Source organism: Nannobrachium achirus (assembly GCF_963921795.1).
Source record: "Nannobrachium achirus genome assembly, chromosome: 20".
NCBI lineage: Eukaryota > Metazoa > Chordata > Actinopteri > Myctophiformes > Myctophidae > Nannobrachium > Nannobrachium achirus.
The window spans coordinates 27050161-27077602 of NC_137827.1; the positions used below are offsets into that span (position 1 = coordinate 27050161).

The 27442-nt window shown below is 41.7% G+C and overlaps 1 protein-coding gene across 1 annotated transcript; it reads left to right on the forward strand.

The window, feature by feature from the left end:
• LOC308305798 (brain-enriched guanylate kinase-associated protein-like) lies at positions 1–25863 on the forward strand (the record flags this gene model as incomplete). Its single annotated transcript, XM_080750671.1, has 6 exons — positions 1–74; positions 2957–3118; positions 4429–4495; positions 16821–16928; positions 20721–20804; positions 24307–25863. The coding sequence occupies exons 1-6, from the start codon at positions 4–6 to the stop codon at positions 25861–25863; spliced, it is 2049 nt and encodes a 682-aa protein (XP_080606797.1). The 5' UTR covers positions 1–3.
• Between the last annotated feature and the right edge of the window lie 1579 nt (positions 25864–27442).

The following is a 27442-nucleotide window of genomic DNA, read 5'->3' on the forward strand; positions in this document are numbered from 1 at the left end:
AATATGAAAAAGATATATATAGGCAAAACTGCCCTGAAATCCCAAAGAAATGGTTGCAAGCATCAGAAAAGAAGGTAAGACAAGGCTGTGTGGAGTGGGCTCAAAAAATCTGAATGTCACCAGTGTCATTCATACTGCATCTTTCCAATGGTGAATCCATTTCATTCATGTTCACCAGAACTCAAACTAGATACTCAGAGATGGCATGTTGCCATGAACCATTAAGACAATCGTTTGACACCCATTACTTTTAATAACTCATCCTAAATCACCTCCATTTATTATTTTATTAACAGCCTCAAATCCAAATTCTGCGTTCATTATGCATTCGAGACACATTTTCCTTATGGGTTGCATTTCTCTGATGTTAATTTTACACTGAACAATCTTGCTGTTATTTATCAGGATAATAAAAAAATGGAGGCACAGCTCGTAGCCACAATGCTAAATAGTTTATTTATCAGGATTTAAAAAAACAATAATAATCTGATGTCATTTTAGGAATGGCTGTGCTCAGACTTAATTAAAATGTGATAAGAGCCTAGAGCACATTTCCATGTGCTTTGGTTGTCTGGCGCAATGCCATGTAATTTACAACATCACTTGCAGCTTGTTGGACAGAGGAGATGCTGTTAAAGTTTTGTTTTGAAGTAATGTCAAGAAAGCAAGTTTTAAGCCCACAAGACCCACAAAATATTTAGCATGAGTCATAAGTGTTTTATTTATTTATATAGCCAACAAACTAGCCCAGCCTCTTCAAGAATAATCTATTCATTGAATACAAAATGGTACTGTAAAATCTGGGACAGGAAGGTGTGGGTTTGATACGCAAACCATCTCAGTTTTCCAAATCGATAAGCATGGGAGAACGTTCTTACCGACAAATGATACCGAAGCAATAATGAACTTTGTATGTCTGCTTTGATTGTATTAAGACAGTGGTTCTCAAACTTGGGGTAGGGGCCCCAAGTGGGGTCCCCAAATTATTTTGTGGGGCCCCCAGATTATTAGCTTAATGTCATTTTCTTCCTCTTCTCACTCAATGGTAAACAAACCAACACACAGTATAAGTGTATACTGGGTATCTGCACATTTATAAAGTGACAATGTACGTTTTTTTTAAGACCGTTACCAAACTGGCCAAACTGTCAAAACTTAAGTAAGAAAGAGGCAAACATTGTGAAAATTGTGAAAATCTACATGCTCACAACGCCTCGCAACGCGAGGCGTTGTGAGCATGTACAGTAGATTGGCTATTTTCACAATATTCATCTGTGGAACCGAGTCACATTAAATGTAATACCTACAATTCCAAGTGCTTGTCAGGGTGGGGGTCCCCAGTTCAAATATGTTTATTTTGGGGGCCACGGCCTAAAAAGGTTTGAGAACCCCTGTGTTAAGACATTCACTTTAAGGTATGAGCATATTAGACAGCTCTTTAGCAGGGAACCCACCCCTTCTCTCTCTATCACGACTTCAATGAGTCGTGTCCTCTGACAGGCAGGCCATTGTTCATTGTCATAATATGACAATGAATTATATTCTCACAAAGCACAGTCAATAAGTCTTTCTACGGACATCATATTCACCTCCTCTCCTTCCCAAGTTCACTAATTGAGGTTGTGCACTGCGGTGAACTCTGAGACCTGTCAGTTGGCAGCAAGATGGCGTTGAGTAAGTTGCGCCAGGAGCAATATCCATCAGTCTGGCAAAATGCTAAATCCCTCAGACCGCACATTTGATTACTTCCCCATCTCCGATCCCTCATTAGCCCATCGATCCCGTCACGGCTAATTTATACTTTGTCACACGACTGTGACGTTTGACTAATATGACGTATCGTCAGGTCTGTCACAAATACTGTATTTTCTATTGAAAATAATTCGTTTTTGACCTAGGACCAAGTACAAATCGCTTATAGAGGATGAGCATGAGTTCATACCCACACTCATAACTGCTCACGTGCTTGCATTGATTTGTGTCATTTTGCTTCATTCTTTCTCACACTCTGATGATACTCTAGCCACAACACACACATTCACACGTCACACACACACGCTCTCCCAAAGCCTATTATACCATTCATACGGCATTTCACCAGCATTCATGAATCATCCGTGGACGTGAGTCTGGAGCTTAGGAATCCCTCTCCGGTCCTTCTGAGATTTGACAGTGGAGTGGTGTGGTTGTGGAATTCACCATTATGGTGATGGGAGCTCCTTTCCCGGCACCTCTTGCTCAATGTCAATGGGAAATCATTAGTATTCCTCCTTCATCCATCTCCTCTTCCAGGACGGTGGCCTGCATGCCCACCTTCCTCCCGCCTGTGACAAGACCTTTCCTTCCCAGGACTGAATTACACTGAATTACACTCTAGCTCAGGGGTCTTCAACGTTTTCAGGCCAAGGACCCCTTAGTTGAGAGAGAGAGATGAAGCAGAGACCCCCCACAAGCTTTTCATAGATTCCATATAGTTTCATTGTTTGACAGCACGATCATCAGTATATTTTGGATTCATATTAATGTGGGTATTCAGATATTTAACCTCTTGAACCTTTCACTGCACTTAGTCTGCTCTTTTCCCCCTCCAAAGCACTTTGCCAAAAATAGCTGATCTACAAGCTCACATAGCCGATCGGCTATTTTTGGATAAAGTTCTCCAAATATGGACGCTAGGGTTCAAGTGGTTAATATAAAAAAGGGGGAAACTCTGAGGACCCCCTAGGGGTCCCGGACCCCCTGTTGAAGACCCCTACTCCTGCTGCACTTATTTTTTTTATTTTTTTCTACCTCTCCCTCCCTCTGCCTGTTTCTTTTGCTCCAAACTATTGTTGTGAGGCTGACAGTACAGCATGTCTTTTGTGTGCCGTTGTAACGCTCCTGTACCTTCGTAACTTCTGTCCCGAGCTGACTCTGTGCTGTACTATTATCTCTCCCACCGCTTTGTCTTGTCCAGTTCACTCCATGACCACAAGGATGACCTCCGCAAGCGTCTGCAGTACACTACCCACAAACTAGAGATGGTGGAGACGGAGTTCGATTCCACCCGGCAGTACCTGGAGACAGAGCTCCGTCGTGCCCAGGAGGAGCTGGAGAAATTCACAGATAAGCTACGCAGGTTTGTGTCATCTCATTGTTAGACGTGATTTGGTACCATATGCAGGGGTGTCGCACCAAATTCTGGGCCCCTGGAGTACAAGGATTCACTGCGGGGCCCCCATGAATGTTCTTCATAGGGGGAGGGGTTTGTTTAACCCATTTAGACTGGGAACGCATTATTGCGCATCATTTTGTGCATATCACCGAGTGCGGCACTGCAAGCCTGTAGATCTGCTATTTTTTGAAAAATCGTGAACAGTTGTGCAAGTCTTTGAATAATTTTGACCCGATTCTATAAGTGTCTTCTAAATCCTTCTAAGATTTTTTGAAAAACCTGTTTCTAGTGGTGCTCAAACTTCTTCATGTGAAGGACCTCAAAATGATTTGTATTTGGCCACGGACCCCCATCTCAAAATATTTAGTTCCAGGGTCCCTCCCCAAAGGCAAAATTTGAGTTACAAATGTTTGCTTAAAAATACATATACAGAGATGACAGAAAACCTCTTATCAAAGTTGGCATTCTTTTAAAATATACACCGTCTGGTTGTATTTACTGGTAATAATGGTGACGATGACATATTAATTATTTAGTTGGGAACCCCCTGGAACGCCGTCAAGGAGCCCAGAAAGAACCACTGTTTTGACCGTCCGTTCCGGCCTCATATCTCCCACAGGTCTCTGTTTTATGATATGTCTTTGTTTTAGGTCTCCGCTGCCTTCTTTCCATATCTGTCTTGTTAATGGGACTATAAAGGCCAGAGTTTATCCACACCCTCTGAGGCCTGGTAAGAAGTGATAATACCACATCAGACAGAGAGCTGGAGAAGATAGAATGCCTGTAATAATTCCACTAATAGAAAGGCAAGGTGCAGGAACAGCTTATTCCATTAAGCTTGCTAATGCATTGGAAGGCAACGAGAGAGAGAGAGAGATGGTGGGAGTGGGGCGGCAGAGAGATAACAGACAGAAAGAAAGAAAGAAAGAAAGAAAGAAAGAAAGAAAGAAAGAAAGAAAGAGTAAGGAAGCAAATGACGATGATGAAATATTCTACTGAAGCATAGGATATCTATGTATTTATGTGTTTTATTATTTATTTTTATGACTTTATGTATTGGTTGTGATGACTACTGTTTGCAAACCAAATTGCGTGATGGGAACAATAAAGACTAGCTAATCAAATGTATTTCTATTTTGTAAGATTGTTCTTCATGCTTCTTTTTTTTATATATATTTTTTATTCATGCCCAATATCACACCTTGAGTCCTTAATCGTCTTGTTTGGTTGAATTCAGAACAATTTTGATAACTATTATGTGTTCCTTCTTACAGGATACAAAGCAGCTATTCAACACTGCAGAGGATCAACCAGGACTTGGAGGACAAGATGCACAGGACGGTGAGAGGCAATCTGCACAACTTATTACACAAGTATTTCACAAACAGTTTGATCATAGACCCATTTTTATGGGTGCATTTCCCTTTTTTAACCTATATAGCTATATATATAATTTATGTCTCACAAAACCTTTTCAAAAAAAGAAATCAAGATATTTTCATAGACTTTCTAAATCGTTAATTAACAGACCTGCAGTACAAACTCACATGTTGCATGATTGCATCACAATGCATTGTAATCATATTTAATTGGCTCTGCCTATATTTTGTCAGCGGTTTTAATGTGTGTTGCGCTGCATGGACATCATTTTATAAATACATTTGCATCAAGTAGAAATCGACCAACTTCATGCAAATAGTTGATCACCAACTCACCGCGTCGTATCCATCATGCACCACTCGCCCACATCGGAAGCTCACCATAGAAAATTAATTGGATTCATCGACTTGACATCAGTCAACGGCTCCATCCTCTCTTTTTATGGAACAAGGCCTGCAAGCTAGCTGAGGCAGTAAACTCAAGTGATACTGTACAGTGTACACCAGGGATATTCAGCTTCATAGGCAGGGGGCCACAATTGCAAAATGACGTGAAGTCAGGGGCCACAACACTGTGACAACAGAAACAGAATTTTCATGGTAAACAGCTTTAGCAGTAACCATTAAGAAATGTGTAACTGGTGAATAATAATTACTTCTAAATATACTTATTACATTTTGTGTATATATTAATTAATTAACCATCAACAACTTTCGGCTATGAAAAAACATGAAAATTGGAATACGGAATGTGTTCCATGGGACACAACAAAACTCCCCAGGGGCTAGATTTAGCCAGTAGGCTATCAGTAGAATGTCACAGCCAGACACAGACACAGCCAACTCTGACTCTATTTATGCTCTGAAATGCACTATGCTGCCGCTCCACAGCTCAGATTGGAACTATTGCTGCTACTTATTATCGTTGCTGCATTTCATCACCCCAACCTCACCCCAGCCTCCACCTGTAAGCTCCGATTCTGGATTTTCACTCCCACTCTCTTGTTTGTTAAGCTTAGAAGGAGGTGCATGCTTACAGGGAGTGACATGTTTAGAGTCTAGATGTCAAAATCAACTCTGTATACAGAACACATACTGCCATTCAATAAATCTGTTTCACATGAGTTGTTTGATTGACCTCTCTTTCCCATTTCCCAGTTTTTGTTGCTTGTACACACTCAGGTTTTTATTGACGTTAACAAGAACTGTCCGTACGCACCACAGCACTATCACCAGGGTTCTCATGAAACATGGATGACAGTGATGTGGATTTCCGCACACACACCTCCACACAGGCACACCTCCACACAGGCACACCTCCACACAGGCACACACGCACGCACGCACGCACGCACGCACGCACGCACGCACGCACGCACGCACGCACGCACGCACGCACGCACGCACGCACGCACGCACGCACGCACGCACGCACGCACGCACGCACGCACGCACGCACGCACGCACGCACGCACGCACGCACGCACGCACGCACACACACACACACACACACACACACACACACACACACACACACACACACACACACACACACACACACACACACACACACACACACACACACACACACACACACAAAGAGTGATTTGTGTTAGTAGTGTAGCTGCTAGAAAAATACTGTAATTTCTTTTGTCTTTTTGTAAAACTATTTCAATTATTATAATTGAAAAGGACTGCTAGACTACCATTTTAGCTCCCTAATCCATTGTACAATTACACAGGCAACATGTTCCACCAAAAAACAAGTACATACTGTAGTACAACTTGTGAAACATAGGCAAACATAAAGCACTGGTACTATGTACAGTAAATACCCCAATAGAAGTAGTGTTTTAGTGTCGTAAAAATGCATGTCTCTCTCTGTCTCTCTCTCTTGCTCTATATATGGAAAAGACTGTATGTACTGCAACAAGCATTATTTATCAGTTTAAAAAATAACAATGTAAAAAAAAGTCCACAACCATGAATGCAAATTTTAGTTGTTGTAATGATTGCTCTGCATTTATAACAAATATATATATATATATTTTAAAACCTAGTTACCGTTGACAGGTCAGAAACATATTCAGCCTATTGCTAGCATGCACAAGAAAAATGGCCAAATAGTTTGTGATATTAGTTACGGACAGACAGACAGACAGACACACACACACACACGAACACACATACACTGACAGACAGACATACATTGAATGCAAGGTCTCTTCCTGGCGGAAATGAAATAGGGTATATACAAAAATACAGGTTAAGTTGAACCTTTGGAAAAGGTTGGAAGAGTGTGTGACAGAGATAGCCTACACACAAATTAATCTCAAGGGTGTGGGTACTCGCCAACTCACTGTTGCGTAAACAGTGCACACACACACACACACACACACACACACACACACACACACACACACACACACACGCACGCACACACACACGCGCACATGCTTATACACTTGTGTGTTAACACAAATACTCAGACACACACAATCCGCTGATCTGATTAAGTGTTTGGAACCATGCTGTGACCCCTTGGCCTCTGTTGAAAGGAAGCATAATTGGAGCCGTGCCAGGTTGGAGTCTAATATGCAGAATGGGAGAGCGTGTGAGACAAAATATCAATATTTTATATACTGTATAAGCTCGCTTTCCATAAATGCAGCCAACAGAGCTAATTGTGTTACAGTAGTAGTCGTTATCATAATAACAACACAACATTTACCAGTGATTGTATAATTACAGCGCCCTTTATCTCTCCTTCTGATCTCTACCTCCATGTGATCATGCTCTAACCAGTAATCTAGCGTTTGAACATGCCTGTCTGGCAGCACAGCCTCTCTCACACTCTCAAAGCAATTACACGATCAAAGAAGGGAGAGCAATCAATGTCCAAAGTGATTGGCCCTACCTGCCATGCAACCTTGTTATGTCTGATTTATGCTTCGTCGTACTACACGACGGCGCCCCGGGACGAAAATAGCCGACCTACAAGCTCACAGCGTGCCGCGGATGTGAGGCATTGTGGACTTGCAGGTCGGCTATTTTCGATGTGCGACACCATGGTATGACGGGAGCATAAATCAAGCATTAGAAAACGATTACTGGCAGACTGCTGCTCTGTCCACCTCAGCAGCAGCGAGTCCAATCACTTTGGGTAGAGAGGTCCCATTTTATCCAGACCCATGGCTTCAGGCTATCATCAAACTGGGGACGAGCCGCCTGCGCAGAAAGGCCCAGATTTGGGACTTATCTTGATTGAACTGGAGCCTAATCTCATCACAAGTTTGATCCATGATGTGGTTCGGCTCCTTGCCAGCCACACTAATCGAAGGACACTATAGCTGTGTGAAATCCTGCAGCTGCAGTAGTTGCAAACATTACAGTCAAGAAGTGATTGTCCCTTGGTCAATTTGTGGCTATAAGGGCTCATAGCATAGCATGCACTGTACTGTCTAATGCAGGGGTCTTCAACGTTTTCAGGCCAAGGACCCCTTAGTTGAAAGAGAGATGAAGCAGGGACCCCCACAACCTTACCACCTTACCTTTGCGATGTTATAGACAAAGATGTATTAATTTTTTTTTCATCATTATTATTTTCTTTTCTCCTTAAATAGGTGTACTTTCGCTATACTAGCAGTAGAGGGCAGCCTCATGCAAGAATTAATGTTAAATGGCCGCGGTAGGCTACCGTCCGTCAAGACAGCTCAATCGCTACAGAGCAATAGACCCAGAGAAAATAACAAGGAAGAGTGTTGTTACTCCATTGATGCTAACGTCCAGTGGGTTTTTGAGAGCACTTTTATGGGAGCTGTCTCTACGGTACACACCCGCGCAACCCCTCATCAGTTTACAGACATCAAAACAAGGTACAAAAGAACGAGCCAAAGAACATACAATTGGCATCGCGCCGCCGGGAAAAATGGGGCGAACGGGAACGTCCAAAGCGGTAAAAGAGTTAATAAACATGACCTTTCACTCTGTACTTAGTCTGCTCTTTTTCCCCTCTACAACAAAAAAAAACCAGCCGATCTACAAGCTCACAACGCCTCGCAGCGAGCTTGTAGATCTGCTGTTTTTGGCCAAAGTTCTCAGAATATGGACGCTAGGGTTCAAAAAGAAGGGGAAAAAAAGATTTGGAGGACCCCCTGTGGTAACTCTGAGGACCCCCTAGGGGTCCCGGGCCCCCTGTTGAAGACCCCTGGTCTAATGTTATATGTGTATGTCGCTGGCAGTCAACTACTGCCAGAGGCAGTCATCAAATCAAAATTTTTCCCGACTTTCTTGTAACTTTCTACTACACCGTATCCAAAGATGGCAAAATACCATGCAAAAATACAGTTAGAGAAATGTGTCAATCAAAGTTAAGAGTAAAAAATAACCTCCTCTCCAGACTATTGAATGAATTTTTGTGGCAAATCCATCATGTGTGGATTTTTTCCTTTGTGGTGAACAAAATGGAACTTGACAAGTTGAATAATTCAACACATATGAAATATCTTCAGGAGACAGCCATTTAAAACAATGGTTGTCTTGCTGCGCTCGTTGTAACCTATTATTTGTAGTATTCCAGTGTAATCCTTCTCGCCATGTCATGCGGTGAACAGACGGAAAGCGTAAAATACCTTCTCATCATGGATCATGCCTTTCAAAACACATACACGCACACGTGCACATACATCACTAAATATTCTTGTCATGTGGAATGACTTTGAAAACTGTTGGCTTTTCAAAGGAATTGTCTGTCTATAGCACAGAGCCTTGGTGCGGCTAATCGGTTTTCATGGCAGGGGACGTTATGGGATTTCTTTAGAGGCGGGCCTCGTTGGGATTGCCATTCCTTTTGATGTCATGTCATGCAATGGTATTTCAATGGGGGTGGGGGGTGGGGGGGGGGGGGTAAGGGGGTATGTTCCTTTGTAGAGCACAGTTCGGGCCCAGCCAGGCAGTGACAAAGGCAGCTCCAATCAAATCATGCATGTAATTAAAAGTTCTGAGATACCTACACTGGCAAGGTCACAAAAAAAAGAAGAAGAAAATGAAATGGTTTCATAAGCAACAAAATGAGGGATTAGCACCTGGAAGCGGTACAGTCTAGTAACATTGGAGTGATTGTATTCAGCGTCGCATGAATGCAGACTTGGGGCTAATTTATACATTACTGCCATCATAAAACACACTTGTGCAATAAAGATAATAATAAATCAGCCTTTACCAGTTAAAGCCAGTTAAAGTAACAGTGCAGAACGCATAAAGCAAAAAAGCTAATATCTTGAAAAATCATTATTAACATTATCTTTTGGAAGTTCCCACCTATATAATCAGGGACACCAGGGTTAGTGTGGTTTATTACAATGTTGTGAGGTTGTCTATCGGAACAATTAAACAAGAGCTCAGATTCATCTTGGGCAGGCCCTGCAAATCTGATTTGTGATACTGATTGGTGATCCTGATGGGAGTCGCACTGTTTGTACAGTATGAACAGCAAATCCAACATGGAATCAGATTTTTGCTAATCCAATCCAGACTTGGATTGCTATCCAGACTCCAATCTGGATAGCAAATCAGATTTGCTGGATTTGGACTGCCAGTCCGAACAGGGCCTTAGAGACAGTGCTGAGGAGCTGTCCGTGGTGCTGAACTTCAGACCATTTAAATGCTTGCATACAAAGAAATGCAGCTCAATGTCCTTTACAGACATAAATTAACGGAGAAAACACATTAAAAGAAACAATTTCAAATAGGTAATGTGTAATAAAGAAGCATGTGTATACATATGTTGTAAATATAAATTGAATAACATTTATATTTTCATTTAAACACTATCTTTGCATGTCATTCAGTGTTTCAAGTTTAAAATAAAATAGTATCTCTAAAATGGATCTATTAATTTATAACGTATGTACAGTGTAAGATGATTATCCATGGATATGAACCTGCTCTGACTCCATAGTTGATCATACATAGAATCAACTCGCAATAATAGGCTAATTACAATTTTGCACAAATGTTTTGGGTAAAAGGCCCCTTTTTCAGCGGGCCAGAATGGACACTGAATTCCACACCAGTAAGATAATCAATATATATAAATACCACCTCTAAAACAAAGTACAACAACAAAGAAACAAAGAAATCCCAGTAAAATAGAATAGAATAGAATAGAATAGAATAGAATAGAATAGAATAGTGGTTCTAATCTAAATGGACCCTTGTAACTCTGGGAGTGTACAAATGGAATCTTACAGGTCCATTTGGTTCCATTTGTTATTGGGGTCTGGTCTTCAAAATTAAAATGTTTGAGAACGACTGAAATAGAATAGAATAGAATAGAATAGAATACAAAACAAAACAAAGGAGTTAGCGAATAAATTGGCATGGCTCAGTGCAGAAGTTGGATGGTTTCCCAGCAACACCAGTGAACGAAATAATTACAGAGACCTGAGGCCCTGCAGCATTTGTTATTGTTGTTCTGAAGTCACAGACATCCACAAGGACTAAACTAACAGCCAAATAGCAGATAATGGCTTCCTCATACAGTACACGGCCATTGGTGTGAAAGGTGTTAGATGGAAAGTGTCCCTAGTGAATGGAGGACCTGTGTTAGGAAATGTGTGTGTGTGTGTGTGTGTGTGTGTGTGTGTGTGTGTGTGTGTGTGTGTGTGTGTGTGTGTGTGTGTGTGTGTGTGTGTGTGGGTGTGCGTGCGTGCGTGCGTGTGGCTTTGTCACAACTCCGATATCCTGATATAATTAGTATGATTTTCTCATCAGTAAAAGCCTCTTCAATGGCAAGTGTAAAGGACAGTTGGGAGAGTGGCATCATTGTGATACTTTGGCCATGCTGGGTATGTTAACATTCAACCTGGTCCTAGTGTCCCTGTTTTGGGCATGTCATTATAACACCCGATTTCTTTTGTAAAACCTCGAGATCCACATGGATCTCAGACCACAGAGTTATATAAAATTCACACCCAGTGTGAAGTGAGCAGTGCATTTGATGAGTTCATTTTGATCTATATGAACTAGAGGATCGATGTTAAATCATTGGCCATTCATTTCAAGGCTGCTCAACAGCGCTGCTCGTGGCTGCAGCTGTTGTGCCCTGAGACATAGCCTCAGTCGGAGAGGCAGGTATGCACCGCTCAAAAACTAGAGGACGGATGGCGGAAGTATACGCTACTTCCACTAACGGGCAACAGAATTTGGTGCCCAAATGCGGAAGATTTGAGCACCAAGCATGTGCACTATGGTTTCAGGCGATAGAAGCATGTGCCGTAGCATCCTTTAAGCCCCATTCCCACTGGGCCAGATAACAGATAAAAAAAATCTCTTTCTCCAGATAAAAAAATCTCTTTCTCCATTCAAGTGGATGGTAAGATACATCTGTCACAGATAAAAAAAAGATATCTGTGAGAGATATCTTTTTTATCTGTATCTTACCATCCACTTGAATGGAAAAAGAGATTTTTTTTATCTGGAGAAAGAGATTTTTTTTATCTGTTATCTGGCCCAGTGGGAATGGGCCTTTATGCACTAAGCTTGCAATACCAGATTTGGACACTATTTCAGGCTTGCTTCAAAAATCCCCTGCAGTCCTGGGGGCTTGTCTCAACATGTGGCCAGCCTGGGACGTCAGTCACCTATGACATCAGTCATAGGCTTGAGCCTAAATGACAATATTTATAAGTATAAACCATCATAATCTGAAACAAATTAGTGGAGGTGCTTCTGTGTCCTACTGGCAGTGTGCATACCGCTGACTGGCTCCAGCAGTTTGCAAGATTAGCCCCGGACACACACACTGATACAGACACAGACCCTCTCATAAATGCCTAGAATCATGCAGAGCCACGGCATGACATTTTTTAAATGTTCAAAAATACCGGTAGTTAAAATAACTGATCTACAAGCTCTTAGGCTAAGTGTTTAACTTCCACTTGGATCACAACACGAGATAAGTATAATCCACATTCCACAATAGTGTTATCAATAGTTTGATAATGGTATTAGGGATTACTTGATATGATATGGACAGAAATTGGATGGGGTTTGGTAGAGCTAGCACTTTCTATCAAGTGCAACTAAAGTGAAACACCATAAAAACTGTGTGAGAAGCTGTGACCGATTTGGAACCTATACTGTACACATTTCTCCTTGTTTAGTTTGGTTTGCACTTTGCATATCGTCAGCTTTTTCTAAAGACTAATATATTCCACCAGATTTAGAAATTAACATTGTGCGGGGTGGTGGCTATCTCCGGAGTGCTAGGTTAAACATCTAAATTTTGGGGGTGTTTTACCCCACTAGAAGGACCTGCTTTTTCCTATGTGAACCAACATTCAGTAATTGGATCTTATGGGATTTGGGCTCCATTTGTTGTCCAGTGAAGAGGCAGCACATCCAGCAGCCTAAATTAAACAGTTTGCGTATTTCTTAGAAATATTCTCACATACACACTGCTCACACAGCTGTGAGTCTCCCCCAAATCAATGAATGAAACAGCCTTAACACATTGGCCGCCATTTTAACATTGACTGTTTGGCTCCCCTGCCATTTTGTTTAATGAAAAAAATTATATATTTTTTTTATATTGACATTTTTCCTAAATTCTGTATTCTGTATTTTGTGTCATACAGTACCTGAAATGAAACAAGACCACCTCTAGTCTCACCAAAAAATAAAAAAATAAAATAAAAAGCTTTTTTTTCTATAGTTGCAGCCATCTCAAAATAGCCATTTTTGACCAAAATCCAGCTATAATTGAAAAAACTGGAGTTATTGACCTTTTTGTGAAAAATCTATTTTCAAGCGAATAACTCACTTGATATTTGTCTTTATGGCTTCAGGCATTATCAGATAAGTGTACTAATGTAATTATGTAATAGGATTTTTTTTTAGAATTTTCTGTTTAGAAAAATGCAGAGAAAAATATTTTTATTGGCTATGTCTGACCATAAAACTCAGCAATTTCACATACTGTTTTGCAGTATTTGTGTGAGTATTTGTGTGAGCCCCCACTTGGGGGCGCGTTCTCTCTGTCTCTGTATGTCTGCTTTGGTCTCAGCTGTTTTTGGGTCTGTACAGGTGCACACACACAAATAGACATCAAAGGGGGCATGAGTCTTTTTTCTAACATGTGCTAGAATGTGAAAATAGCAGATCTACAAGCTCTACAAGCTCAACACATCGCTCTGTGACACATTGAGAGCTTGTAGAGCTTGTAGATCTGCTATTTTCACATTCTGGGACATGTTAGAAAAATGTCTCCCCCTGCCCCAAAAAAATCCTCTGCACTGCCCTGCAAGAGCAGGGCAGACGCATTTTGCTAACGAGGCGAGGCTGTTGACGTTGATCGATCGCTTGTTGGCTGTAGTTGATCGCTTGTTTTGGTGGAGCGTGGGCCAGGGACCCCCAGTCCCCCACCTGGTTCCCTAAGTGTTGGCTGGAGACCAGGGACCCCTTTGTGAGACCCCATCGACAGGGACCACTTGTCCCTGCAACTGGATCATATGAACTTTATGTAACAAATGATCGGCTTATTGATTGATTTTACAATGTTATGTAACTCTGCACTGCTCTGCGGAGGTCGGCGAAGCGTTGGACCCGCGGACCCCTTATTGGTTGTTAGAAAGGCGACCAGGGACCCCCACCTTTGCAAAGGCGATCATGGCTTGTTTGTGGACAAAGTTTGTGGACTAAATACCATTATAAAACTAATATTATAGCCTGGATATATGGGTGTGGATTCAAATCAACCATCATCATTATCAGGTACGTTTTAGAAGCATTTATATGGCAAATTGGCGATAATTGTGTGTTTTGTGTCTTGAGAGAGAGAGAGAGAGAGGCAGAGGCAGATCTCACTATAGCACTGTTTTTTATGGGACTGAACACCATCAGGGGGTCCAACAGGGACCACTGAAACAGAGATACAGTGGAGGGAAGCACACACACACACACACACACACACACACACACACACACACACACACACACACACACACACACACACACACACACACACAGCTGTTCTCACACTTTTTTTTCTTCTCTTTTTTTTTCCGGCAGCCAGCCTTTTGAGCTCAAATGCGTCTTTTGCCAATTAACTGTGGTTGGGGAGATTTATACATTTGTATTGCAATTTATACATTATTACAGTCTTTTTTTCAAACACACTTACTTTGATGTGTGATATGTGTGAGACAGAAGGCTCAAATTTTGTCACGGGCTGGAGAAAAGTGTAATTAAACATTACATTATATAAAAGCAAATTCTCGGGACTATCGGGCCTGGCGGGGAACGACATTTAAAATTTCTCGGGACTATCGGGGGAGGCGGGGAATGAGTTAACAAGTAAAACTTTTTTTCCCTCTAGTTTTATTCCATCACACTTCTGCATAATTCAACAAGCCGATCGATTAAGCCTTTGCTGGTTGAGCCAGGATACAAAGGTTTGATCTTAGGCCATGACTAATGCTATAGTACATACAGTACATACTGTAGTAGGCTACATGGCAATTATAGAAACTTCTGATTCTCTTGTAAACCTGAGTTTCCAAGTGTTTCTGTGAGTAATAGCTGGATGAATAAACAGGCAGACACTAATAACCTCCTAAAATGGGCACAAATGGAGGACACAGAAACCTGAGTTCTGTGTTGTGAAATCAATAGCCCTTCTCATTCACTGAATCCAACTATGAACAATCTATAGCAAGATAAAACCCCTGCATATATCATTTCCCCTGCTGCCTTTGCCATTATGCATAGAACCAAGTGATAACAATTATCGTAATGACAACCTGTGCACCCAGAACAGTATCAGTGAGGAGATAGTAAAGATGTGTGTGCTCATCCCTCCTTGCCATAACACTTTAATTAAAACCAGAGCTCCCTCCCCCCTTTTTAAATTCATAACATGATAATGCTCATTATTCCAATCCTATCTAGATTGGCTGCTGCTCATTTGATTCTATAGGCGCTCAAGACAGTGTTTCAAATTTGGCCTTTAATCATGTCCTGGAGAGGACATGAAAGTTTATTTTACATGAATGTTTACAAGCATAGTAAGCAAACACATGATGGACTACATTTTTGTCAGAGTGAAATGGGTCCATCGGAGATGCAGTGGGGTAAAAGGCAGCCTGCAAGCAGCAAGTGTAACATTCCAGTGCAAGCGGTGCAGGGGAGAAGTCCCACAACCAGATGCAGCCGAGCAAGAGGGGCTTGGCTGGAAAGCGGACTTAAAACAGATGATGATGACTGTAAATGTGTCCAAATTATACAGTCAATTTTACTTTAATCCAATACACTATCATGTAAACAAAACACGTGGTGAACTGATGACTGATTTAGAGACTGGATCATAATGTTGTCACTTCAGCACTGCAAAATGAGCAAAGGTTTCAGAGTAGTGGGCCAGGGGAAAGATTGCCAAGGACTGCCTTGCCTTGAGAGCTGATTAATGAGCCCCTTACAGAATTAGATTTGAATATCAATGTTGGCCTATTGCTTAAACTGACATTAATTGCCACCTATTATATTGGCCCTGCGCCCCCTGTATTTCAAAACAATCACTGCCATTGAAAGATTATAGAGAGGTGGGAGGCTGAGCCTAGACTCTATGGGCTGTATCATTTGTCAGCTGCTGCGAGCGGGAGAGGGAGGAGGAGTGTGTGTGTGTGTGTGTGTGTGTGTGTGTGTGTGTGTGTGTGTGTGTGTGTGTGTGTGTGTGTGTGTGTGTGTGTGTGTGTGTGTGTGTGTGTGTGTGTGTGTGTGTGTGTGTGTGTGTGTGTGTGTGTGTGTGTGTGTGTGTGTGTGTGTGAGAGAGAGAGAGAGAGATAGAGCGTTAAAGCAGGGAAGAAATAAGGAGAGTTAAAAATCTACGGAAATGTTGCCACTTCATCTTCTTAGTTACCTTTCATTTGTTTTCATTAACACATTCTAACTTCGTTATTGCACTTATTTTTTTCTATGTCACTCTCTGTTTCCACACGCATACTCTGCCAGAGTAATTGATTTGATATGAGCTCTGTCAACTGTAATCTTTTTTTAATTAAGACTTCAAAATGATATTGACTGACTGTCTCTCTCTCTCTCCCTTATTTTCCCTCCTCCCCATCATCTAATTTTCTTGCACTGCTCCTCCCATCCTCTCTTTATCTTGACGCTTCTTCTTTTCATCCTGTACCTCCAAACGTTCTTATCGCCTGCTATCCTCTTCCTCTCTCACCCACCTCCTTGTCCTCATTGGCTCTCCCTACTCCCCACCACTTACTGTGCGGCAGTCGCAGCACCATGACGAGGAGAAGAGGGCACTCAGCAGAGAGATCATTGTCCTCAACAACCACCTCATGGAGGCCAAGATCACCATTGATAAACTCAGAGAGGACAATGTAAGTATGAGTCAAGTCAAGTCCAAGTCCAGACAGACACTCAACCTGTGGGTCGGGACCCCCAGGGGGGTCCCCAAATTATTTTGGGGGGTCCCCAGATGATTAACTTAATGTGCAACATTGTTTTCTCACTCAACAGTAAACAAACCAACATAAACATTGGCAAAATTGTCAAATATTAGAGGCAGAAATTGTGAAAATAGCCGTGCTCACAACGCCTCGCAACGCTGCGAGCATGTAGATCGGCTATTTTCACAATAGAACCGTGATATACAAAATGTAATTCGTCAACTCTTAGTGCTTGTTAGGGTGGGGGGGGTCCCCAGTTAAAATATGATTATTTTGGGGGTCGCGGCCTGAAAAGGTTGAGAACCACTGATCTACTGTACCTTTACTAGATTCTCAAAACAAAAAACTTGGTGGTAATACAGTACCTTGAGTACCTTGAAATCACTTCCATATTATCCATATCTGATCAATGGAGCATTCTGGCAATTCCTACAAATGCTAGCCTGGCTTGGCCAGACTATATACTAATGCAGCTAACTAACTGCAGTATATATACTGCAGATACTGTATATATATATACTGCAGATATACATCCCCACCTTGTTTTAACATGGGTAGATTCTCTGGCTGTGCTAGGCTATACAAATGCAGCCTATAATATATACATGGAATAAAGCAAATAGGCTGAGGCTGATAAGGAACAGGTCTCAGACTAAACTAGGTAAGCTAAATGTGTTACTCTACACAATGTTGACAGCACGTAACAAGTGTTACTTTCAGAATGCTTGACAGCCCCTGTTTGATACCAGGCCACAAGGAACTGTTGAAACTCATCGATTTGCATGTACTGTAGATAGGGGCAGCCACATTCAATTCCGTCACTACGGAAATATTAAATTAAAAGTTGACAAGCTCACATTTGACACAACCAGACAAAAAAAACAACAGGGCTTTAGCAGATTTTCCCAAAGGGGGGAGGCGCAACTGACGTGACAGTGACAAAGTCATCAATGAGGGCCAGGAGTTCTATTTGTGTTGTATTCAAAATGCCTCCAGGGTCTCAGATGTCCCCTGGCAAAAGAAAGAAAGAAAAGAGAAAGAAAAAGAAAATAAATTAAGTGAATGGAAAAGCAGCCACTGTAAACTAGCAGGGGAAATGAGCCCGTCAAAGAGAAGGCTTTGATGTCGCTGTGAGTCTTGTCTGTGAGTATTACATAATGAAGACAGAGGAGAAAGAAATAACCTCAGCAAAGGACCATAGGACCTTAACAACGCATCATACACACATAGTTATAGGAGCTCCATCATTTATTTCAGAATATTAATAAATGTGATAATATACATGTACTGTATCATCCTTTACAGGAATGTAATGTATAAAACAAAGGGTTAGTTTATCCTTTTCAACAATGCCCCAGACTTATAGTATTTCTGCAGGTCAAACAGACAAACATTAGTTATGTTTACAGGCTCTATTGTACAACGAAGACCACTGCAAAATTCTCCAGTCAAGTCTATCAAATATGTTTTATTTTCATTTCATTTCAACCTTTATCTAATTCTCGGAGAACACACTGAGGGCTGGGACCCTCTTTTTCAGCGTTGCCGAGATTACAACAACACCACAAAACACAAAAAAAGAATAAAAGAGAATACGTAAGTGAATAAAATTACATGATCAAGAGAAAATTCCATCGCATGATTTATGAACATCAATTAAAACAGGTACAATTTAGATTGACCATGTTGATACAAGTTGATACATGTATATATTTATAGAATTAAAAAGAAATCCACTGGCAAAACTCTCCACCATATTCTGATGTTCTTGACCTTAACCCATTTAGACATGGAACCCCATTACATAACTATTTGAAGCCGGGAACCCCTTTTGGAGTTCTTGTTGCCATGTACAGTACACAGCAACATAATTGTTGAGTGGTGCTCCTACATCTGGCTTTGTCTGCTTGTATGCACATACTGTTCATGTCCCACACTTGGCTCATTGGCCAAGCTCCGCAGGACGCTTAATGAAATTAAGTCATAAAAAGCACCGTTCATTTCACACTGGGTGTGATTTATAAATGTTTGAATGGGTGGCTGCAGCTCGGCGTCAGGTCTAAAGAGATGCTACACAGTAGAGCCTCGCTCACTGCATGTCCACACTGCCACATGCTTTTCTTTTGTCTTCTTCTTTTATTGTGATAGCTTTTTGACACTTTATGTATATATTCTTCTTTTTATTGTGCCTTGCTTTTTTTGACTGTACACAACAGTACTTTTTTCTTTTTCTTACTTCTTTGTAACCTTAAACTGCTGCTATGCCTCTGGGCAACTGATTTTTCCCCTTGGGATAATAAAGGCTATGCTCAGAGAGAGAGAGAGAGCGAGCGAGCGAGCGAGAGAGAGAGAGAGAGAGAGAGAGAGATGGGCCTATTAGGCCAGAGGCTGCAGATAAGAGGAGGGCCTGTTTGAGAGAACTGTAATGACATTAGCATAGATTGTATGAGGCAACTAGGAGACAAAATACAAGCGAAGAAGTTGTGTGGAGTTAATAAGACACTGCATACCATTACTGCCATCTCCAGAGGGCCCAAGGGAGCTGAACAAGAGAAAACAAGCTGTTTGATGGATTTATATCGCTTTCAATAGATGAGTTTGTTCCTTTGATTAGGACTATGCTGTCCTTAAGTGGTCTTAGCTTCATGGGGCATCTGCGCATCGTGCAAAGCGGTACACAGTATCTCTAAAGTCATGTCATCAACATGAATCTGTCCCATTTCCCATATTCCCTCCTGATTGGCTACCATTGCCTTCTGAAGTTTGTGTATGCGCCATGACGGTGGCTTATCTCCCAATTTAGGGAGTCTTATTGGTATCATAAACAACCAAATAGTTACTCTCTGGGTCGGTTAGGGGTTAATACTGTAAGTGCCTTGCGTTAGGGCACCTTGGGTTGATGGCAAGGATACTTTTTGGGGGGGCTGGGGGCTGTTCAGCCTTTATTTATAATGGAAAGTGGAGATGGACAGGAAACAGGAGTTTGGGAGAGACATGCAGTAAAGATCGTCGGGAACGGGACTCGAACACCCGATGCACTGTCAGGCTACTTTACAGCCTAGGTGACTATTCAGGATTATTATTATTATTATATTTGTTTATTCTTTTTTTTTTTGATAGATTACAGTAGTCTGGGAGGAAATGGGGAGAAAGAGAAGGGGAGCGACATGCAGAAAAGTTTGCCGGGATCAGGAGTCGAACCCGCAACACGCTGCCAGGCCGCATTAGCAGCCTAGGTGCCAGGACCACTTTGACAGCTGTGGTTCTCAACCTGTGGGTCGGGACCCCCAGAGGGGTCCCCAAATTATTTTGGGGGGTCCCCAGATGTTTAGCCAAATGTTAACATTGTTTTCTCACTCAACAGTAAACAGACCAACATACAGTATAAGTGTATACAGGCTATCATGCTGCACATTTCTTAAGTGACATTTAAGGACTTTAAAGACCTTAAACACTGGTCAAATTGTCAAATATTAGAGGCAGAATAGCCAATCTACATGCTCACAGAGGCGTGGTGAGCATGTAGATCTGCTATTTTCACAAAGGAAAAAATCAAGTCAAACTAAATGTAATGGCAACTCCTAAAATTCCAAGTGCTTGTGCAGGGTGAGGGTCCCCAGTTCAAATATGATTATTTCACGGCCTGAAAAGAAGCAGAACCACCGCTGTACAGTACACGTTTGAAGTGAACCTGATGATGGATGATCTTTCTTACTCTTCCAGGACCTGTACAGGAAGGACTGCAACCTGGCAGCCCAGCTGCTACAATGCTCCAAGTCTCCATACAGAGCGCACAAAATGTCTGAGGTGAGTTCTCCTATAGTCCTGAAGGGTGATTTATACTTCAGTTGTGTGCCGGTGTCATGCACCACAAATAGACCTTTTCAGTGCAGGACACAGTGTGCAACCATCAGGCATAACACTGCTGCAGTGAAGCCATCTACAGTAGGTGGGAAAACAAGTACTCATATCTCTTACTTGAAGGGATATTTCATGTAAAAAAAAAACTTTCATTTTATCGTCTAATAAGACTTTTGTGAACACCCCAGACAGTTTTTTAAGCTGCTAGATTCAGTATTTAGATACTGTATTTGATATTCATTTCCCCCCTCCTATACAAACCTGTAACTTCAAACTCCATTTTAACCATGATAGATTCATCAAAAACACTCATACTCTCCTCCTAATACACGAGCAGGCCATGTTTTCTCAATTACTCTTTTCATTTTTTTTCTCTTGATTTTTTCATCAAGAGAAGACTTCCGCACACCCAGTTCCTTTTAAGCAGGTGCGTAGGTAACAAGACAGTATAAGTAACGAATCTTGGACAGATCAGACGGGCACACTGCCGCTTGCAAGTTCAAGAGAGTCGTTTAATAAATAAAGAGCAATGTTAGGTTGTGAGACATTCAAACATTGCTCTATTTATTAAAGAACTCTCAAGAACTTGCAAGCAGCAGTGTGTGGTCCAAGATTCCTTACTAATAATTGTTTTGGGGGAAAAAAAGGAAACAAAAAAATTATTATTAAAAATAAATGAAAAAAGTAATATAACATGCTCACGTATTAGGAGGACAGTGTGAGTCACCAGAACCAAGGACGGGTGTTTTCGAAGAATCTATCATGGTTAAAATGGAGTTTGAAGTTACAATGGGTTTGTATAGGAAGGGGGCATGTCTAATAAAATGAATATCAAATGTAATGATAATAATCATAATCTAATTATTGTAGTGGAGTAAAAGTACAATATTTGCCTCTGAGATGTAGTGGAGTAGAAGTAAGAGAACTGAAAATTGGAAATACACCAGAAAAGTTAAAATACCTCAATATTATACGATACTTGAATACATGTACCACCACTGGAAGGCATCAATGAAATGATATGTGGTACAGTAAAGAATGAATCAAGCCATACCCCAGACAAAGTCTTGGAGACTGTTTGTGATGCAAATTACTGTACCATTTGTTTGCCAAGTAACAGGCAATGACGATGATTATTAAATGTTTATGTTCCTTACAGGAACTAAGCTATTGAAAACAGCCTCCATTGTGAGGCTGCTATTCTGGAGACAATATTCCGTTATTGCAAAGAGCTTATTAACTAATCTGAAGGAGTTCATAGAGGGTGTCTTGCGTTCACTGACGGTCACAGTGTCTCTTATTTCAGACTAATGACTGTATCAAGTACTGTCTGACTGGAGTCTTGACAGTACACATTCTGAATGTATGAAAGTGACTAATTAATGAGAACACACAAAAGAGACAGGAGATGAGATGAGATGAGGGACACAGCAATATCATTTGCTTCAGTCAAAAATGTGTGGCCATAATGAATGGAGATGTGTAAATTGTAGTTTGATGTGTTACATGTGGAGAATGTACATACAGTAAAGTAACAATACCAAGTACTTTGAATTAAGTGCTGCAAACACAATTATCAATATCAACATTGGAAAAGCATGCATTAATGACCAAAGTGAGCACGCAGTATTGCTGCATGGCTTTCCATGAATGAATACAGCAGAGCTACAGAATATATGACATATGTTAATTAAGATTCATGTTAGATATCAATCATTGCTGAGCTAGCTTGTTTGGGAGCGCATAGATGGCGAAGTTGTCACGTGTTCTTACCCTGCAGCCTCACCTACTTTCCTCCTCTATTCCCTTTGGGAGAGGCAATAGGATGCTAAAAATAGCTCCGACTTCAAACATGGTGGTTATTTTATGCCAAGGCAAGCTTCTATTTCTTAACAAAGCTAAGTCAGTATTTTATCTTTTTCCATTCCCAGCTGGCAGCCCAGAGCGCTGGTTTAATTTGAATCTAAGCCATTCCCTGTGGAGCTGATGTGTGTTTGATGGTAAAGAGAAGAAAGCAGAGAGAGCGAGAGAGACAGAGAGAGAGAAAAAGAGAGAGAGAAAGTGATAGATATGGAGAAAGTGGAAGATTGAATGAGGGGTGTGTTATTGTTGCAGAAACCCAAGGGTAGAGAGAGATGAGAGAGAAATGGGGATGACATGAAGAGAGAGAAAACTCAGTGTGAGTGAAGGACTGTTCTCCCTTGACCTGCTATAAATAGACAAAGAGGAACCAGTATGTAATTGACAAGAATCCTTCCTCTGACTAGTTTTATCAGTGGACATATTGTGTGTGTGTGTGTGTGTGTGTGTGTGTGTGTGTGTGTGTGTGTGTGTGTGTGTGTGTGTGTGTGTGTGTGTGTGTGTGTGTGTGTGTGTGTGTGTGTACGCCGTGCGTGCTTGCATACTGTACGTGCTCCATTGAGCTGTGAGCTGTATCCAATTTTCAATTATGTTACTTCATGTAGCTTTTCAAATATTTTGTGTATGGTGAATACCGAATGTCCACAATAATGCATAATACCACAGGTAGGTGAAATGTCAAAGTGTGTATTAACAATGTTTTTGCAAGATAAGTAAATAAACAATGTGGGAGAAGTGACCAGTAACAACAAATTAGTTAAAGCAGAATGCACGAAAACTTTGACAAAAGCAAACAAGAAAACAAGAAGAAAAAAATATATAGTTGTGTTCAGCGAATTTCTGACAAGTTCATTAGGGAGGCCAAGCAGAGCAAATCCCATGGGGTCCATGAACAGGTGTGGACTGAGGGCTGGGAGAATGAATTACTTTTCTAAACCAGAAGTATAGATTGGAATCTGTGAGAAATTGCACTAAAAATACCACCAATGCAGAGGAAGACGTTACAAAAAAAGTGTGAAGGAGACTGTAACTACGGTAAACACTTTTCATGCATCTTTTTTCGACTTAGAAACAGAAGACTCTACTGATACAGTATAAGCTGGGGAAAGTCTCACTCAGCAGTTGCACTGAAACATCAAATAGCTTCTGTTAAAATGATTTTTAATCTGCTAGAGTGACGCTTCGAGCAACAAGGCTCTTCTTCAGACTTCTCAACAGACTACATGTAGATATCCAAAGAGATCCAAACATCACACTAGCAGATTAAATATCTTTTTAACAGGCATTGTTTTGTGTGCAGATGTATGTGTTTCAACTATAGCTATTTATATTTCTTGATACAGCACCCATCTGATTTGGTTTTGAGATGTGCATGTTTTTATTTAGTTTTCAGATGTGCATGTTTTTATTTAGTTTTCTCTCAGCATTAACAACATTGTTAATAGTTACCTTTATATCCTTTGCTCCATACATCTTTTAAAACCATACTCATCTATATCATCATCTCATCATTGTTTCACCTCTCTTTGCATGTCTGTCCGTCCATCTGATTGCTTGTCTATTGTCTTTCTATCTCTCACCCTCTCAGCTGCCAGTGGATTTCCAAGAACGTGTCAGTTCTCATATAGAGAAACATAATTGTGGCAGTGGGGCCACCATGGCGATGCGCCACTCATACACAGACGCCGTGCCCACATCTGTTATCGCCAAGGTGCTGGAAAAGCCTGAAGCAGGAAACAGTTGTCCGGTGACGCGTTCTCCCAGTCCACAGCCGCAAGATGGGGACTTTCTGTCCGGAACGGGAAGCACTGACCACCTCCATCGCCGCATTTCATACAAGAGTTCCGATTTGTATAGCAGCGACACGGCCCTCTACTGCCCCGAGCGGTGGCAGGACATCGAACGCAGGCAGAGCGTGGATCTTCACGACACCGGGCTGCTCCAGCTCCACGCCCAGAACTCCACCGATAGCAACCCCAACGAGGAGGCCTACCACTCTGGGAGTTTCTCCCCCCAAGAGCCTGCCTCCTCCTTCCGCCACCAAGATGAGTTTGGCACCGGGTCCCTTCCTGCCTCCAGTTCCTATTCCAGCTTCAGCCTGGCATCAGATGAGAAAGGGGGAGTTAGTGGAGTTTGTGGGCGTACAGCCAGCAGTACCTTATCCTCTTCCCATCAGGCTCTATATATGGACTGGCGAGACAGTGGGAGCGGGGACTATGAGCATAAAAGCATGTCTTCTTATGATAAAGACAGCCCGTGCTTCCCCAAGTCCCACAGCATCCAGCACATGGTTGCTCCCAGGAGCCCACAAAAGGGCAACTCACCAGCATACACACGGACGGCTTCCTGCTTCAGTGAGCCATACCATTCCAGCACCCCTCGTTTGGCCTCTTCTCACAGCATGGGGTCGACCTCAGGGTCATCCCAAGCATGTGGTGGAGCTGCGAACAGTGGAGGCAGCGTCCAGGTCCCCGAGGACGAGCTGAGCGGCCGCTGGAGACAGCTGAGTGTGGAAGACATCAACTCATTCTCGTCTTCCTACCGTAATGTCAGAGGTTGCGTCTCTCCCTACAGTTTATCGGAGCGACACTTCGCCATGGGCCCCTCCAGCAAGGCCAAAGTGGGGCCCCTCTACAGCAGCTTCCAGGAGGGAGATGACGTCTTCCACAGCCGTGTGCTGGACCAGTGTTTCGCTGTGGGCACTTCTTCACCCAATCTCAGCCCAAGTCCCAAGCACCCAGGTCTTGGGCTTCGTAAGCAGGAGAAAACCCTGGCGCTGTACAGGGCCAAGAACGACAGCCAGGACTCAGAGTGCGGTCTTTTCCTCTCAGGAAGTTCGAAAGAGAAGGAGACTGGTGGGGCAGCGGCAGCAGCAGGGGGGAGCAGTCAGAAGGACTATGTCAACCTGAGTGCGGACAGCTCAGCTGAGTCCTTACACCAAAGCTCACTAGAAGCCTCCAGTCTCCAACACTACCCCTGTCCCAGGCCAAGTTCCCGTCCTCGGCCAAGTTCCAGTTCTGCAATCAGCATCGGACCCGCACTCCCAAAGAAGACCTCTCCAAGATACCAAAAATTTGGCAGCACGGGACTGACGAGGAAGGACAGTCTGACCAAGGCACAGCTGTATGGCACACTGCTGAACTGAGTGGATAAAACAGAGCTCTAAGTTTTATGCATGATGATAATGATTCCTTGCCCTACTGTCCTGTACCGTATGTCTCCAAAGTTCCCCTGCAGCATACACATGATGGAGTGTCAAGATGTTGTTGTTTTATGTATACTAGCCAAGGCACGTTTTCGTTACAGTCTGCAATGCAACACTGTAGTTTTGTTTCTTATTGAGGTATTTATGTAATGAGAAATTGTAGCTATCTGAGAGACCAGCTATTTAATATGTTCCTTTTATTAAATATAATGTTAATTTATACAGTTTAGAGCCATTGGGATGACCCTACATTATATTCCCTAAATAAACATTTAATGAACAACAGCTAATTGAACACAGCAGCGATATACTGTAAGATAAATGTAATCTGCTCCATCTTTGGTGTAAGTATCGTCAGGTAAAACCAGCAAAAGACCAAGATGCAATGCGTTGTGAGCTTGTATACTGTAGATAATTTAGAACATTTGGCCTGTGCTCAAAATAAGTATGCAAGGTTGAAAGTGGTTAATTCCTGCTCTAATGCACACAGTATGGATAATGGAATAGGTAAGGTACTGTGTAATGGAGTGGCACAGAACATCCCAAGCAAGTTCCCTCTCTACACACCCCACTATCTAGACTTAATTAACATGATGTACAGAGGACATTATGTGTAGAGGACCCTGCTGACTAGAGGCTGTTAAATACTCATTTCCACTCTTTTCTCTTCAACAGAAATGCATGCCGTTTAATGCATATATTATGAATGAGCTGGAAAAAAAACACACATATGCAGCTTAATTGTTTCTCAATTTAGGGTATGGTTTTTCTCCTGTGCTAAAGCATACATTTCCACATTAGTAAATACAATATGTCAGAAAATGCATATTTTATTGAAACACAGTAGAACATCTATAACAGGAAGATATTATGTTTATAATTGGGCTGCATCTGATTGCAGTGATCTCACACTGGGAAATATGGCAATTAAAAAAAATCGCAGAAACAGTTGAAATGATTGCATTGAAGTCAAACATACAATTCCAATACTGATTAAATATTCTAGTGGCACAAACTTCAAAAGATTATTCAGGCAATGGCCAATTTACAAAATGACAGTAGCCTACATTCAAAATGCCCTAATAAATGAAACTGGAGTGTAAGGATGTTAAACATTGCAGTTTAACGTTCTCTTTGTGTTGAAATCAATATAGAGCATGAGATGAGAGGATATATTGTGTACTTAAATCATACCAGGAAACTAGTGCATTTGCCTTAATTCTGTTCACTGAATGGAACTGTCTTCTATTTAACATGTGATAATGGTGTGTACATACTGTATATCTACATTAAGTGTTACTGTATATGAACATACACAGTACTGCTCTGCCCTATAAGTGCAGCAACTATGTGGGAACATTTTACAGATAAATGGGTTTAAAAGTGTTTCAACGAGTCAGCTAAATGAGATAGGCATATACGTGATATTACACTAATTATATATCTGTTCATGAGGTAATTGTCTATCCCCCAAAATCACAAAGGCTAATTTGACCTTTGGGCTACACAAATAAGTCGG